The sequence below is a fragment of the Stigmatopora argus genome, chromosome 20 (genome assembly GCF_051989625.1).
Source record: "Stigmatopora argus isolate UIUO_Sarg chromosome 20, RoL_Sarg_1.0, whole genome shotgun sequence".
NCBI classification, from domain to species: Eukaryota; Metazoa; Chordata; class Actinopteri; order Syngnathiformes; family Syngnathidae; genus Stigmatopora; species Stigmatopora argus.
The window spans coordinates 2,875,506-2,890,871 of NC_135406.1; the positions used below are offsets into that span (position 1 = coordinate 2,875,506).

The 15,366-nt window shown below is 45.3% G+C and overlaps 3 protein-coding genes across 5 annotated transcripts in view; all 3 read right to left on the minus strand.

The window, feature by feature from the left end:
- LOC144065698 (pyruvate carboxylase, mitochondrial-like) overlaps nt 1-9,863 on the minus strand; it is a 74,890-nt gene extending 65,027 nt beyond the window's left edge. The window contains exons 1-8 of one of the 3 annotated variants that reach the window (XM_077588692.1): nt 9,480-9,863; nt 4,769-4,899; nt 4,292-4,385; nt 3,177-3,267; nt 2,479-2,644; nt 2,256-2,401; nt 1,615-1,732; nt 1,288-1,355 (exon numbers count right to left, since the gene is read on the minus strand). In XM_077588692.1, coding sequence (XP_077444818.1) covers nt 1,288-1,355; nt 1,615-1,732; nt 2,256-2,401; nt 2,479-2,644; nt 3,177-3,267; nt 4,292-4,385; nt 4,769-4,899; nt 9,480-9,490 — 825 coding nt within the window. In that variant the 5' untranslated portion in view covers nt 9,491-9,863. Of the gene's footprint in view, nt 1-1,287; nt 1,356-1,614; nt 1,733-2,255; nt 2,402-2,478; nt 2,645-3,176; nt 3,268-4,291; nt 4,386-4,768; nt 4,900-6,013; nt 6,155-9,462 lie in introns of those variants that run through there. The other 2 variants (XM_077588695.1, XM_077588693.1) reach the window with 2 other exon arrangements.
- A 973-nt stretch (nt 9,864-10,836) lies between these two features.
- Nucleotides 10,837-13,140, minus strand: LOC144066143 (zinc finger protein 541-like). Its single transcript, XM_077589488.1, has 8 exons — nt 13,115-13,140; nt 12,154-12,287; nt 11,988-12,091; nt 11,868-11,928; nt 11,643-11,731; nt 11,454-11,573; nt 11,285-11,370; nt 10,837-11,217 (listed from the first exon to the last, which is right to left on the minus strand). The coding sequence occupies exons 1-8, from the start codon at nt 13,138-13,140 to the stop codon at nt 10,929-10,931; spliced, it is 909 nt and encodes a 302-aa protein (XP_077445614.1). The 3' UTR covers nt 10,837-10,928.
- LOC144065347 (uncharacterized) lies at nt 12,997-15,293 on the minus strand. The gene is made up of 3 exons (XM_077588074.1): nt 14,901-15,293; nt 13,511-14,019; nt 12,997-13,422 (listed from the first exon to the last, which is right to left on the minus strand). Exons 2-3 carry the CDS (start codon nt 14,013-14,015, stop codon nt 13,199-13,201), a joined length of 729 nt encoding a protein of 242 aa, XP_077444200.1. The 5' UTR covers nt 14,016-14,019; nt 14,901-15,293; the 3' UTR covers nt 12,997-13,198.
- Between the last annotated feature and the right edge of the window lie 73 nt (nt 15,294-15,366).

A 15,366-nucleotide genomic window follows, 5' to 3' on the forward strand; every position in this document is an offset into this window, starting at 1 on the left:
TCGTCGTGGTCGTCGTCGTGGTCGTCGTGGTCGTGGTCGTCGTCGTGGTCGTCGTCGTGGTCGTCGTCGTGGTCGTCGTCGTGGTCGTCGTCGTGGTCGTCGTCGTGGTCGTCGTCGTGGTCGTCGTCGTGGTCGTCGTCGTAGTCGTCGTCGTGGTCGTCGTCGTGGTCGTCGTGGTGGTGGTGGTCGTCGTCGTCGTGGTCGTCGTCGTGGTCGTCGCGGTCGTCGTCGCGGTCGTCGTCGCGGTCGTCGTCGTGGTCGTCGCGGTCGTCGTCGCGGTCGTCGTCGCGGTCGTCGTCGCGGTCGTCGTCGCGGTCGTCGTCGCGGTCGTCGTCGCGGTCGTCGTCGCGGTCGTCGTCGCGGTCGTCGTCGCGGTCGTCGCCGCGGTCGTCGCCGCGGTCGTCGCCGCGGTCGTCGTCGCGGTCGTCGTCGCGGTCGTCGTCGCGGTCGTCGTCGCGGTCGTCGTCGCGGTCGTCGTCGCGGTCGTCGTCGCGGTCGTCGTCGCGGTCGTCGTCGCGGTCGTAGTAGTGATAGTAGTAGTCATAATAGTGATAGTAGTAGTCATAATAGTAGTGATAGTAGTAGTCATAATAGTGATAGTAGTAGTCATAATAGTGGTAGTAGTCAATAGTAGTAGTCATAATAGTAGTAGTAGTAGTCATAATAGTAGTAGTAGTCATAATAGTGGTAGTAGTAGTCATAATAGTGGTAGTAGTAGTCGTAATAGTAGTAGTAGTCATAATAGTAGTAGTCATAATAGTAGTAGTAGTAGTAGTAGTCATAATAGTGATAGTAGTAGGCATAATAGTAGAAGTAGTAGTCATAATAGTAGAAGTAGTAGTCATAATAGTAGTAGTAGTCATAATAGTAGTAGTAGTCATAATAGTAGTAGTCATAGTAGTAGTAGTCATAGTAGTATTAGTCATAATAGTAGTAGTAGTCATAATAGTAGTAGTAGTCATAATAGTAGTAGTAGTCATAATAGTAGTAGTAGTCATAATAGTAGTAGTAGTCATAATAGTAGTAGTCATAGTAGTAGTCATAATAGTAGTAGTAGTCATAATAGTAGTAGTAGTCATAATAGTAGTAGTAGTCATAGTAGTAGTAGTAGTCATAGTAGTAGTAGTCATAATATAGTAGTAGTCATAATATAGTAGTAGTCATAGTAGTAGTAGTCGTCGTAGTAGTAGTCATAGTAGTAGTAGTAGTCATATTAGTAGTAGTAGTCGTAGTAGTCACTAGTACTAAAAATAGTATGGATGGGGAAAAAACGAAAAGAAAAGTTACCTTCTGATGGCGCCGCTGGATGGAGCAGTCTCGCTCGTACAGGTGGACCACGTTTCCGTATTTATCACCTGCAAGAGGAGGTGTTGTGCTCAGAACACTGGAAAAGGCACTGTTGGAATTCTGTGGAAATGCTTTCATTCTGCTGCGGGAACTTTGGGCTCCAAAATATTGGCAAGTTTTGGTCATCCACGCCCAAAATGGGGCGTGGAACGGTTCAAATCGGGCCGAAAAGGGGCTTTTGCGCAGGCCGCTTTTCAGCCAACATTAACCTTTGTCAAAGCATTCCCACAGTGACCATTTATCCCGGGGGAAAAAAGGCGCACTTACCGAGAATCTGCACTTCGATGTGTCTGGGTTTTTCAATGAACTTCTCGATAAACAGAGCGCCGTTGCCGAAAGCCGTCAGCGCTTCCGAATAGGCCCGTTGGTAATTTTCCTCCAGTTCCTACAGAAGAAGAAAAAGTCAACCGCCGGCTTTTTTAGCGACTCAGGGCAGGGGAAAAAAAATAAAACACCTAAAAGCTGATTTACTTTTATGTTAAATAACAGAAACAAACCGTAAAAAATGATCAAATGTAAACAATAAAACATGACCAAAATGGGTAAAAATGCAACACTAAGGTTAGTAGTAGTAGTCATAATAGTAGTGGTAGTCATAATAGTAGTAGTAGTCAAAATAGTAGTTGTAGTCATAATAGTAGTAGTAGTCATAATGTACTGCGCAGTGACTGCTGGGATATGTAGTTCTTTTGTCAATACACCCAATGGATTGTGGCCTGTATACATCGACATCAATGTATACAATGTTTAAGCTTGTGTATGTTTTGCCATGCCTGGCTGCGTCTATAAAAACGGTGCGTCCTTTGTGTGTGTGTAAAATACAGAAATAGCACTCGTTATTGACACTGCGGCTAAAAATACGATGCGCCATATAGTCGCGAAAATACGGTAAATGAAAAAAAGCTGACCTCGTACTCCCGGACCACTCTCATGCCCCGGCCGCCGCCGCCGTAGGCCGCTTTGAAGATGACAGGGAAGCCGTAAGTCTGGGCGAAGGCGTGGGCCTCCCGTAGGCTGCCGACGGGGGAGTCCGTCCCCGGGACCACCGGCACGCCTTGAGTCGGCAAGAGGGCGGTTAGCGGAAATAGCATTGGCGGACCGGTCGAGGACCGGTCGAGCCGACGGACGTACCGGCGCTGATGGCCAGGGCGCGGGCCTCCACTTTGTCGCCCATCTTGCGGACGGTGTCCGGGGCGGGGCCCACGAACATGACGTCGGCGTCGGCGCAGGCTTGGGCGAAATCCGAGCGCTCCGACAGGAAGCCGTAGCCGGGGTGGATGGCGTCCACGTTGTTGTCCTGCGGAGGCCAAAAAATATGATTTCCATCATTTATTTGGTATCCAAAATTTGTCCCGCTCTCATTTTCAAGTTGTGACCATTTTCATTGCACCTTTAAATACTTACTGTAAAAAAAGAATACTTTTTGTGTGTTTAATGTAGATTTCGACCATTTTTCTCATTCAAAAAGGCAATCCCCACTAAGAACATTGGCTTCTTTGGGACCAAAAAAAGAGACTTAAAGGGATAAAAAGTCTTACGCGTCCACTTTTGTACGTGACCTCGTCTCCAATCGTCATTAAATCCCTTTTTATGATCCTTTCAACGTTGCGGAGAGGACATTCGAGAAATAAAGAGACAAAAGTAGCGGCGCGACAAGATAATTACACGACGCGGCTCGACAAGCGAGGGGAAAATAAAAGGACGCTCGCCACTTGACACCGACTCATTAAACGCTTACGGAAACGGCGATCCTCCTTCTGGCGGTTCCGTCTCCGCTACGACGCCCGATTGCGAGATAAATCCGAGGAAAGTCCCGATCCCAAGCTCACCTTGGCCACTTTGATGATGTCCGGGATGTCCAAGTAGGCCGCCACGGGAGGCAGGCCTTTCCCGATCAGGTAGGCCTCGTCTGCTTTTTGCCTGCAAAGATGGCGATTTTTAGGAGAACGCTTAAAAATATATATATATATATATCTACCGTATTTTCACGACTATAAGGCGCACGTAAAAGTCTTAAATGTTCTCCAAAATAGACAGGGCGCCTTATAATCCAGTGCACTTTGTATATGGACCAATACTACAATTGTTATCACGATAAAATCAAATAAATCGGTCGATAGGGTACGCCGACTCTACTATTTTCCCGTAGACAAAGTACTGCGCAGTGACTGCTGGGATATGTAGTAGTTCTTTTGTCAATCCACCCAATGGATCGTGGCCTGTATACATCGACATCAACACAGCATGACGAAGCATGGAAAGCACCGTTGGAAATGTTACGCTAGCTGCCAGCTAGCTACTATTTGCGAATGGATTGTGGCCTGTATACATCGACATCAACACAGCATGACGAAGCATGGAAAACACCGTTGGAAAAGTTAGGCTAGCTACCAGCTAGCTACTATTTGACAATGGATTGAGGCCGCCTGGACGAACGTATAAAACTCAGCGTTTTCAATGACTCATTTGGACAATTGTTCAATTCGGACACAGAAAATGAGGACTTTGATGGATTTGTGGGTGGGTACATTGTAAAATGGCTAAATAAAGTACAACCCAACTCAGTTTTGCTTCCGTTGCCTTTTTAAAAACATGTTTTTAGCGTGCATTTGGTGCATTTAGCACCAAATTAGTGTGTTTGCCGTTGCAGTATTTTGATACTATTAGTGCAAAGTTATCACAGCCGTCAACCTGGGTGTATTGACAAAAGGACTATATATCCCAGCAGTCACTGCGCACCGGAAATAGCGTCTGGGGCTGCTTCCGTAGACAGCGCTATTACGGTTTCATATATAATATATATATATGCCATGCCTGGCTGCGTCTATAAAACGGTGCGCCCTTTGTGTGTGTAAAATACAGAAATAGCACTCGTTATTGACACTGCGGCTAAAAATATGATGCACCGAATAGTCCTGAAAATACGGTATATTTTCCCACAAACCTGTGCATCTGGCCGGTGTCCTGCTCCGAGTAGACGGCCACCGTTCGGATCCCCAGCTCGGTGCAGGCTCGGAACACCCGGATAGCGATCTCCCCTGTGTGTGTAGGGGGGTTTTGATGCATGTGTTAGAATGAGGCTTTCAAGGTACCAATCAGACGACAGATTAAAGTGGCGGTGTTTGGACCAAAAGTCATCTGACGAGTGCTATTTGGCTCACTTGTCACAGCTTTTATCTTTCCATATTTTACGAGGCAAAATTCATTTACTGGCAGAAGTGATTGAGAGTCCTTTGCAAATATATTCAAATCAGGACGTGAAATACACTAATATGCGCTAACGTGCTTCTTTTGACTCATTTTTGTATTCATTTTAGGATTTTCACGTATATCATATTTTTCATTATTCCAATAATTTGGGTGAAAAAGCTACATGCTAATTCCAGAAAGGAACATCAAGTTGAATGAGTACCACACTCACCTCGATTCGCCACCATAACTTTCTTGATTGGTCGACAGCGTGTTTGCGGGTTGGAGTGGGCGTAGCGGTGAAGAAGACACGCCCTCCTGGCGGTCCGAAGGCCTCGTCGTACCACGGCGTAGCACAACATCCTGCCCGGAACACAATACAGTGGTACCTCGTGAGACAACATGCTTGACATGAGAGGCTGTTTATCATTGTAGCACACTGTCTTTTTTTGCCGCATCTCTTTCGTGTCTAACTACTATATCTACGAGGACTGAGCGATTTATTCAGACGAGTTTCGACCAGGAAACGGGCATGCGCGGGCAAAAAGAGGGCTTTCTGGGTAATGAAGTATACTCGTGCACACAACGCCGATAGCCAATGGCACCCTTTATCACAATAAAACTTCATTACCCACAATCAATATGTGGGTAGGCTGTTATTCCTTCCTTAGCCTGTTAGCTCCCGTGATCGCTCATTCAAGACTACTTCTCGTTGGCAAGTGGTCCTGCGTTCTCCTATTGTGAGGACATTTGTGTGCATCATTTTGGGAATATTTTGAAGGCAATACAACAACAAACAGTCCATCGATAGTGAACGTCCTGTTTTTGGTGTTTTTTCAGAGGGTTGGAACGAATTCATTTGTTTTCAATTCATGTCAATGGGAAACGTTCGCTCGAGTTACGAAAAGCTCGACATACGACCTCAGTCTCGGAACGGATTACGATCGTATGTCGAGGTACCACTGTAGTGGCAATCAAACGGCATTCCTTAACAACCATTCATGAAGATGTAGTGAGACAACAATGCCTGCAGGGGGTAATAGTTTAAATTACCGTGTGAGTGAGAAGGGGATGCGTTTTACACTTGAATTTTTAAATATTTCTTGTATGGAATGTGTTGTGCTAGTAAGTAATTTTAAGAAAGTTCCATGAATGTTGGATTTCATCGTTTTTAACTCATTCCTTGCTCTTTAGAGGATGAATAGCGTTACAAGTTCATGAAAACCAACAAAATGACAAAAAAACGCTGACTAAAACTCACTCCAATCAAACACTCGTACTTCGTAATCATGGAAACATTGTTTACACCACATTTTAACCCAATTTCAGAAAAACAAACAAACACCAAACTTTTCATTTCAACAGTCATTCAACATAGCTTTAAAAATGGCCCCCATGTAATTACAACACAAACAAAATCATCACAATTAAGGCCTTAAAATACTTTTAAAGTCCGAAAATTGGGAAAGATACTCACGTTTGGTGGTCAGACCATAAGTTCTATATCTCGTTTTTCGAAAAAGCATTTTAATATTGCTAACTATACATTAAAAGAACACGCTGGAAAACAAAAGCCTCGACGTTCAACCGGAAGTGCGTCGGTCACAATCAATCCAATGCAGGTGTGTCAAACTCCGTTGTTTTTTTTTTGTTTGGCAATGACAACAAAGTCCAAATAAAGTTTTTTTTTCCACAAAAAAACTCTTATTCATTTCATGCCAATGATGTCTAATACAAATATAATGAAGAAAAAAAAGTTTGTATATATACGTAGTATTCGCATTTTTTCGTTTACTTTAATAAAGCATTTCGGGAAATCACTGCCTCCTCGCGGCCAAACTCTAACATTGCAGCAACGCTTGTTATTTTTCCCCATCCAGACTGAAAAAGATGCATAGTTCCCCTAAGAAATGAATGAGTAAATATATTTATCCACAAAAATTCAAATACATTTTCTATTTTCAATGTAATATATTTGAACCAATTCCTAAAAAATACGATCAATATTTTTGCAGATGTATACGTATTTTTTTCAGAGGGACACCTTTGTGCTCACAGGCTACATTTAACAGTCATCACAAAATTTATCAATTTAATTTTTCTATGCATACAAAAAGCAAGTATATGATATCACTCTAAAACACATACTGCTGTTTTTACCTTTTATTTATTCATGTAGTGTCTACAAAATGGTTGCTTGCTGTTGCAAAAGCGGAAAAAAATGGAACTTTTAAGGAACCCGAGTAGCTTTATAAATATAACATTGTATTTTGACTATGCATCATTTCCGCATATTACCCACACTAAGGAAACACGTCGACGGCCTTCCTACTTTGATTTAATTTCATAAATCAACAACGGCTGCTGATGACTGCGATAGAAACAGATTGGACGTCTGGGGGGGGCCGAGGGGGGGATCAAGCGTGGAATGGCAGGAATGTCAGTTGCCGTGGACTCTTCAAATGTTGCCACGCGCTCTTCTTTGTGGAAAGCGGGTGACACGAGGCGGACCAAAGCGTCCAAAAACCCCAAAAATCCACATCATTTAGAACCGCAGAAACAGTGGCCAACAGAAAACTAGGCTTCACAAACGGGGTAATGACGCTCTCGTGTGGTTCGATTGCGGCAAAACAATCTGCCCTTGCTTGCACTGGTTGACGCTTATGTAACTTGGCGAGACCTGTTTTTGATAGAATTGAGCATGCCACAAAAAATGCGTTTCAGGCTGGAATTTTTGCACAAAAGGTTTTTTTTTTTGTTAAAAAATATATATCCAATTCACTTCTGAACACGGTGAAATTCTTCCATCGTCGTGGCACTCATCAACAACACCAAAATGTCTCTACACGTGCACCAAAACCAAATGAGGAAGTGGCTCAAAAGCAACAAAAAATTTCAGAAGAACGGCACATCATCATCATCCAAGTATGAATTAGTCGCCAAAATGTGCATATTCAAACTAATTGAAAAGCACTGTTTGTTTGTTTTCAGCACTGTCTGCTGGGACGCCAAACATCGCAGACCAAAAAGTAAACATTGACACGCCACTTGTCTACAAAGAGCCACCACGCCGAGTCAATTGTGGTTTACTGATAAGTGTCATTCCAAAAGGGAACGGTCGCCCGAATAAGACGGCTCACGTTTGGCCGAGAAGAGCGGCGGGCCTACTTTGGGTCACACATTAACCTCTCTCGGAGGTCAAAGTTTGCTTTTGACGCACAAGCGAGACGGCGTCAGCGCTTAGGAGGCGGACACCTTTCGGGCACCTCCGAATTCAAATGACAAAATGGGCGAGCGGCATCATGTAGTAGTAGTAGTAGTCATCATCATCATAGTAGTAGTAGTCATAATAGTAGTCGTCGTCGTTGTCGTAGTAGCAGTAGTAGTAGTAGCGGTAGAAGTAGCAGTAGTTGTAATAGTAGTGGTAATAGTCAGTTTTGTAGTAGTAGTCGTAAGTGGTAGTAGTAGCCATAATAGTAGTAGTATTAGTAGTAGTCATAATAGTGGTAGTAGCAGTCATAATAGTAGTAGTATTAGTAGTCATTGTAATAGTAATTGTAATACTGGTAGTAGTACTGGTAGTCGTAGTAGTAGTAGCAGTAGCATTAGTAGTGGTAGTCATAGTAGTAGCATTAGTAGTAGTAGTAGTAACATTAGTAGTAGTAGTAGTGGTAGTAGTACTAGCATTAGTAGTAGTAGTACTAGCATTAGTAGTAGTAGTAGTAGTATTAGCATTAGTAGTAGTAGTAGCATTGGTAGTGGTAGTCGTAGTAGTAGTAGTAGCATTAGTTGTAGTAGTAGTAGCATTAGTAGTAGTGGTAGTAGTACTAGCATTAGTAGTAGTACTAGCATTAGTAGTAGTAGTAGTAGTACTAGCATTAGTAGTAGTAGTAGTAGCATTAGTAGTAACAGTAGTAATAGTAGTAGCATTAGTAGTAGTATTAGTAGTAGTAGTAGCATTAGTAGTAGTAGTAGCATTAGTAGTAGTAGTAGCATTAGTAGTAGTAGAAGTAGCGGTAGAAGTAGCAGTAGTTGTAATATTAGTGGTCATAGTGGTAATAGTCAGTTTTGTAGTAGTAGCAAAATGGGCAAGTGGCGTCATGTTTCCAGGCAACGCAAGAACTCCCGACATAACTTTACAAGACGGTTCTATCTATATCTATATGGAGCCGCTCTCCACTTTAAGGTTCCAAGTAAATAGGACTGTTGTCAACGTCCATTTCTCCACGTCAGGCGGCCGCGTTAAAAAAGTGCAACTGAAAAGAAAAATTCATCCCTGTTTTTTTTTTTGGCATCTCTTTCAGTGAGTTACACAACAAACCTAATCAACACCACATGCTTCCGTCGAAGGCCCGTAAAAGACAGGCTCGGAGGCCGTAATAATAACTTTGGGTTTTAAAAAAGGCCGCCGCGGACGCCCACGGTTCGACGGGGTTCAACGGGGGGGCTTCTCTCGGCTCTCGTGAGTGGAGTAAAGGTTGTCGAAACAAAAAAAAAGGCGGGCAGATGCGCCCGTTCAAAGGTTACGAGGAAAAAGGAGCGAACAAACAAGCCCTCGCTGAGCATCTTTGAACATTGAACTTCATCAAAAAACGACTTGAGCAACAGCCTGTTTTTGATTGACCTTAAATTTGCATTTGATAGGCTGGGAAATGTGCCAAAAAACACACACAAAAATGGTTATTGACACTTTTTTGGGGGGTGGGTCAACACTACGATTATGATGGAATAATCGCGACAGCCCTAGTGTCAACAGACAGCCGCACTGAAACTTCAAGACGACTTTGACAGCCCCCACTCCCTCATGGACGAGTCTTCTTCCAAACGGGTCTGACTGGGCTTAAGTCGGGGAGATAGATTTGCTTTCGTGACAGGCAGACGCGCGTGGAAGCGACGAACGGCAAAGCTAACACGCTCCTTTCCTACCTTCACTACTCACTCACGTGTTATGCATCCGATGACAGGTAACAGGACACCGAGTGTTGCCGGCCGGGTGTGCGGGTGTGCGGGTGTGCGGGCGAGTCGCTTCCTCTCCTCTCTTGATGCTTTTTGTTTGTTTTCTTTTTTTTTCTTCTTCTTTTGCCCACGTAGCTCGGTCACGCTCCGATGAGGAAGCAGACGCTCGTTGCAACGAGTAGGACGGCTTCTCCTGCTACTAATTTGGTCCAAGCAGCATTCCGGGCAAGGACATATACACGGTTGCAAATTAGACGTCGTCCGGGCTGTCAAATTGGGCGTCCGGAGGCTAAGGCTAAATGCTAGCACTTTTGCTGTTTACCTCCCCGGTTAATCTCGCCTTCTCCTCCAAACTCAGATCCTCCTCGCTGGTTGATGACGTCACGCCACGCCTCCTCGGTGGTGGGCCAATGGCGGGAGTGGGCGGGGCTCCGTGCCCGAGAGCGAGATTCAAAACTCGGATGTTCGGCATCCTAAGGAGGCATCGTGTTTCCTCTGCCCTTGACGGCGATGGGCGTCCAATCCACTTTGCTTGGGGGGCCTCCGACTTAAAAAACAAACAAAATGGCCGCCTTCTTATCTATCCTCAAAGTGGAAATTCATCGAGTTTGACTTTGGGACAACCCCTATTCATTATTGTTTGACCTTTCCACTAAATCTGTCATTTCATTCTAAATCGGGCCTAGCACTCCCGAGCAAAATATTCGCTCGTCGCCACGGCAACCCATCAAGCACCCTCCATTTTTATGGGAATAACTCGCAACCGACCACAAACATGCCGCGACTGGCAAAACATGAAACTCCAGAGCATCTCGTTTGTTTGTTTGATTGCCGTTTGGGTGTCACCAACAGCAAATGGCGAAACGTACGGAACGATGGGCTCGCCGCCTCCGTGCTTGGAATGAAGGCCCCCCTCCACCTCCCTAATTAGTTGCGCAATAGCTGGCACGCCGCCCCGCATTGTTGTCACAAGTTGGACACGTTGCGCTTTCAGCCGTGCTGATTTTCAAGCCATTCCTTCATTTTCAACCATAGCTAGGCTATTTAGAGTGATCAACCAGCTAGCCTAGCATGCATGTTTTTGGGCTGTGAGAGAAAACCAGAGTGCCCAGTGAAAATGCAAACTCCTCACAGTGAGGACCCCCCTGGGATCGAACCCAGGACCCCCAGAACTGTACATAAAGGGGATCTAAGGGAGCCTCCGATACATAGGAGTGCCCGGGTGAGGGCCCTGGCTACGAGGCAAACGTGGAAAGCCTTTCTTTCTGTACAAGCTGCGTTAAAATATACTTTCCTTTGGAGGCTTGTTTAATGTGCTAAAACAGAAGTCATAAAGTTCAGAAGTCCGGCAACGTTTTTTTTTAATATTAAAAAAAAAAAGAGCTGGAAAATCAGCCGATCGGCGACGACACACCGAAGCGGGTGAGATGTTGCGGCTACACGAAAGCCCGCCACGACGGGTTGAAAACCGGGGCGGGGGGCGCCATTCTTTGGAGAGAGCCGCTAAAGTCCAGCATGGTGCCGACTTGAAAGTTGGGGCCGTTAGCGCAAGTGTAGCTGTAGGACGGCGCGCTAGCGTCGTTGGCGGAGAGGAAGCCGGGACGCGCCAGCGAGGCGGCCGAATAGGGTGCCGCCCGTTGAGGGGGCGCCCGGCCGTTCCACGCTTTGGGAAGCTTCCGGTGGACCTTCATGTGAGCGTTGCGAGACTTGACTTTGGAGAAGACCCTGCGGAACGGAGAAGACCGTGAGGAGTCGGACCTCCGAAAGCCACGGCGAATCGGGCGCCGCTTACTTGCCGCACTCCAAGCAAGGGAAGGAGACGGCCGGCGGGGGGCCGGGGACCGCTTCCTCGCCCGTCGGGAGATAGCCGGAGGTGGCCTGCGCAAGATGACGGATTGGTTATTTTGTTCGCTAGCCGGATGTCCAATAATTTCGATGGTTTCACGGTCACTCGCGGTTACCCGGTTTTGTCGCGGCGTCACGTCGGAGTCCTCCCGTCGGACTCCTTTCATCCGCTTGGCCTGGTGTTTGGTGCTCAGGTAATAAAACTCCACACACTGGCTCAGCGTTTTGCTCTTCACCTGGAAGGTGCAAAAAAAAAAAAAGTCAAGAAGAGCCCCAAAAAGCTAAACTGGTGGGCTACTTGCCACCTTTTCCTGGATGAGCGCAAAGTTTTTCCCGAGTTGACAGAGAGCCTCGTCAAAGTCATTCTTTTCCCGCGGGGTCCAAACGTCGCTTCCTGGACGAGGAACAAAGGCGGGATCGGGAAGAGGTGGGGGGAGCTCAAAGGCCGTCTTTGTCCCCCCCGCCGTGGAAAACGGGCCGTCTGGCGTTCCCACGTTTGTCATTTGAGAACAAAAGAAATACTGGGTTACCAGAGTAGTGATAATCCCCCGTGGGCGAGGTGGACTCGAACAGGAGCATCCGGAGAGCGGCCTAGCCGGGAAAGCCGAGCGGTTAGCGGAAGACGGAGCGGAGCGGGAACGGTCGCCGACCTGGACGTCGGACTGGCAGGCGTGCAGGGAGTGCAGGGCCAGTTCCGGGTTGCAACCTCCGCCCGGGACGCAACTGGAGCAGCACATCCGCAGCAACGGTTCCACTGGGCGCGCCAAAAACGTCAGTGGCTCGTCACGTGACCTCCGAGTCGGCGCCGGCGCTCACCTTGATCTCGGAAGGAGTCCGGCTCTTCCCAGGACTTCCAGAGAAATTGCTCGCCGCCGTCCGGGTCGTCCTCGCTTCGGGCCGAGTTCAGAGGCGGGATGACCGCCTGGAAGTCGCTGCCGATGTTGATCCATCTGAACAATTCCAATAACCAAAATAAAGGAAAATTGGATTTTGTGTTAGGTTTATATATATATATATATATATATATATGTATGTATGTATATATATATATATATATATATATATATATATATATATATATATATATATATGTGTGTATATATGTGTATGTATATATGTATATGTATATATATATGTATATATGTATATATATATGTATATATATATATATATATATATATATATATATATATATATATATATATATATATATACATATATACACATATATACATACACATATACATATACATACACATTGGATTGGATTTTGTGTTAGGTTAATATATATGTATATATATATATGTGTATATATGTATGTATATATGTATATATATATATATATATATATATATATATATATATATATATATATATATATATGTATATATATGTATATATATGTATATATATACACACACATATACATATATATACACGTATATATATACATATACATATATATATATACACATATACATATATATATATACACATATACATATATATATATATATATATATATATATATATATATACACACATATACATATATATATATATACACACACATATACATATATATACATATATACATACACATATACATATATATATATATATATATATATATATATATATATATATATATATTTTTTTTTTTTAACTGCTCGGTTGCATTTTTCATTTTTTATGATTTACAAACCATATCTGACCCAGGGTCAGATACGACAGTTGCAATTTACTTTTTGGCCACAGGAGGGCAGACAAAGAAAACCCGACAGTCGTGTGTATGGCCGTCATGTTAGCTGCTCTTCACAGACGATCAAAACGATCCACCTCTCCGGTTCGACAACTATACTCACGCCACGTGACTACGTTCATCCACCTCCGCGGACCGGGGGGACCGGAGTCGGGCGTAAAGCCCCGTCCCACCGCGTGCGGGGTCGAGAAGGGGTCGGGGGGTGTAATGAGCTCTTGCGTCCTTTCCGGAGTGTAGCATGCTGGGAAACGGCCTTCCGGCGTAAATTTGGCGCCCCGGCCAACCACGCGGTGCCCTGCGAGAAGACCTTCTCGACCAGGAGGCTGGGGGCGGAGTAAAAAGGGGGGTCACCGACTGGACCCTAATCCGTTTTGACCCCATTTAAAGGAGTCGATCAAAGATTCCTCCTACCCGTCACGCCGGTTTCTTCCGACGACAGGGTGGGAAAGGTCCACGGCGTCTGGCAGGAGCGGAGCGACGTCAGCGCCCCGTCGCCGTCTCCTCCCCGCGACGACGGCGAGTGAGGCGTCAGGGGAGGACTGAGCGCCGAAGACGGCGGGTGAAAGAAGGCCCCCCAATCCAGGTCCTTCCCGAAAGCCTCGGGGCGCGACGAGAAGGTTTCCAGGAAGGAGTCCAGTTTCTGGGCCACTTCCGAGGGACCGGTTTTCTCCCCGAAAGTCCAACTCGGAGGTCCTCCGTGGCGCTCGCTCGCTCCGAGAAGGTCGCCGTCCACGGCGGCGAATTCTTGGCGCTCCAGAGCCTCCACGTCGTCCCACTCCCAGTTTTTGTGGCCCCAAGCGATCCCAAAGCCGTTTCCACTTGGCGGTTCTTTGTCTCGACCGGTCCGAAGGCCGTTCGGTGCCAGTTCGGAGGCGGAGCGATCGCCGAACGGCTTGGAGGACCAAAAGGCGTCCATTGTGCTACAAGAGACGGAGAAAAGTCAACCATGTGCCAAAAAAAACCCCAAAACGACTTGAAATAGATCTCTGTTGGTTCCATAGGATTGGACGTCTACACCCAGTCAATGGCAGCCAATCGTGGGAAAGATTACTGATGCGTAGTTCATTTGACCCTTTAGAGCAGGGGTCGGGAACCTTTTTGACATAGAGAGCCATAAACAATTCCTATTTTCAAATTGTATTCTATGAGAGACATACTCTGAATTTAAGAGTAAAAATGTGAAAATTAGATGTGATTTTTCTTTTTTTGGGTCATTTTACCACTTTTGAAGTACTAAATGAATTATTTTGACAGCACTGTTGCTAACCAATGAAAATATGCAGGCAGAAAAGTCTAATAAAAAGGTAATTTAAAAAAAAGATAATTAAAGTTAGAGGTACTGTCAGTGCTATAGTGCCGACGTGACGCTCCTATTGGTGCATTCGGGACTCCGCTCTCTCACCAGCGGTTTAAATACATATTTTACCTCACAGGTTAGCGAAGAGCCATATGCACCCATCAGAAGAGCCACATATGGCTCCCGAGCCATAGGTTTTCCCTACCCATGCTTTAGAGACAGTTTGGTATTTACTTTAGTTGTATTTTTTTGCCTTTTCACTCAAAAATAGCCACTTTTCAAAATCTTATTCAATTCCAATGACTTTGAATGTAAATTTTCACCAAAAAGGTGCATTTACTTTCCTTAATGTTATCCATATTTTGACATACCACTCATATTGTTGCTATTCCAACGTATTGCTACAATGACTGTTTTTTGAATACCCAGTTATCAGTATAAAAGCATCCCGGCAGAAAACGACATCCTCATTTTTAGACTAGCAACAACTTTCTCCATTTTTACCTGATTTGAAATGTGGTTCCCGTGATTGGCGTCCGTCTCCTCCTCGCCGAGGCTCCTCTTTGACGGCACGTAGCGCCGACTAAAAGGTAAAAAGGCCAACGTTTTCCGATACATGGCTCTCACACAAAAGATAAAAGGTGCGAGAAGAAGCTCTCTTCGGCGTCGTCACGGCGACCACATCCTGTGGAAACCAGCGGCGACCGATCTCGCTCCTCCTTTCCACTTCGCGCTCTTCCTGTCAACGGCGCTTTGAACAGAAGCGTTTTCGAGAAGGCAAATCGGAGGCGGAACGGCGTCCTCCGTCCGGTCAGGCGGAATCAAACCGACGTTCAGATAGCGAGCGAGCCTATAAAGTACCCGCTTGACCTCATGTGACATTTTTTAATGAATAAACTCAGGACTTGACGACACAATTGATACTTTAGACCTGTTTTTTCTGTTTTTGCTGTGACTCACAAGAGTCACG

Bases quoted from the DNA above. Each gene is read 5' to 3' on its own strand.
- LOC144065347 (XM_077588074.1), bottom strand. From the start codon at position 14,015: ATGGACGCCTTTTGGTCCTCCAAGCCGTTCGGCGATCGCTCCGCCTCC. The intron at 13,423-13,510 runs GTAGGAGGAATC...CTCCGCCCCCAG, and splicing joins GGAAGAAACCGGCGTGACGG to CCTCCTGGTCGAGAAGGTCT.
- LOC144066143 (XM_077589488.1), bottom strand. From the start codon at position 13,140: ATGACGGCCATACACACGACTGTCGG. The intron at 12,092-12,153 runs GTGAGCGCCGGC...TGGCGCGCCCAG, and splicing joins GGACTCCTTCCGAGATCAAG to TGGAACCGTTGCTGCGGATG. The intron at 11,929-11,987 runs GTCGGCGACCGT...TTTCCCGGCTAG, and splicing joins CCTGCCAGTCCGACGTCCAG to GCCGCTCTCCGGATGCTCCT.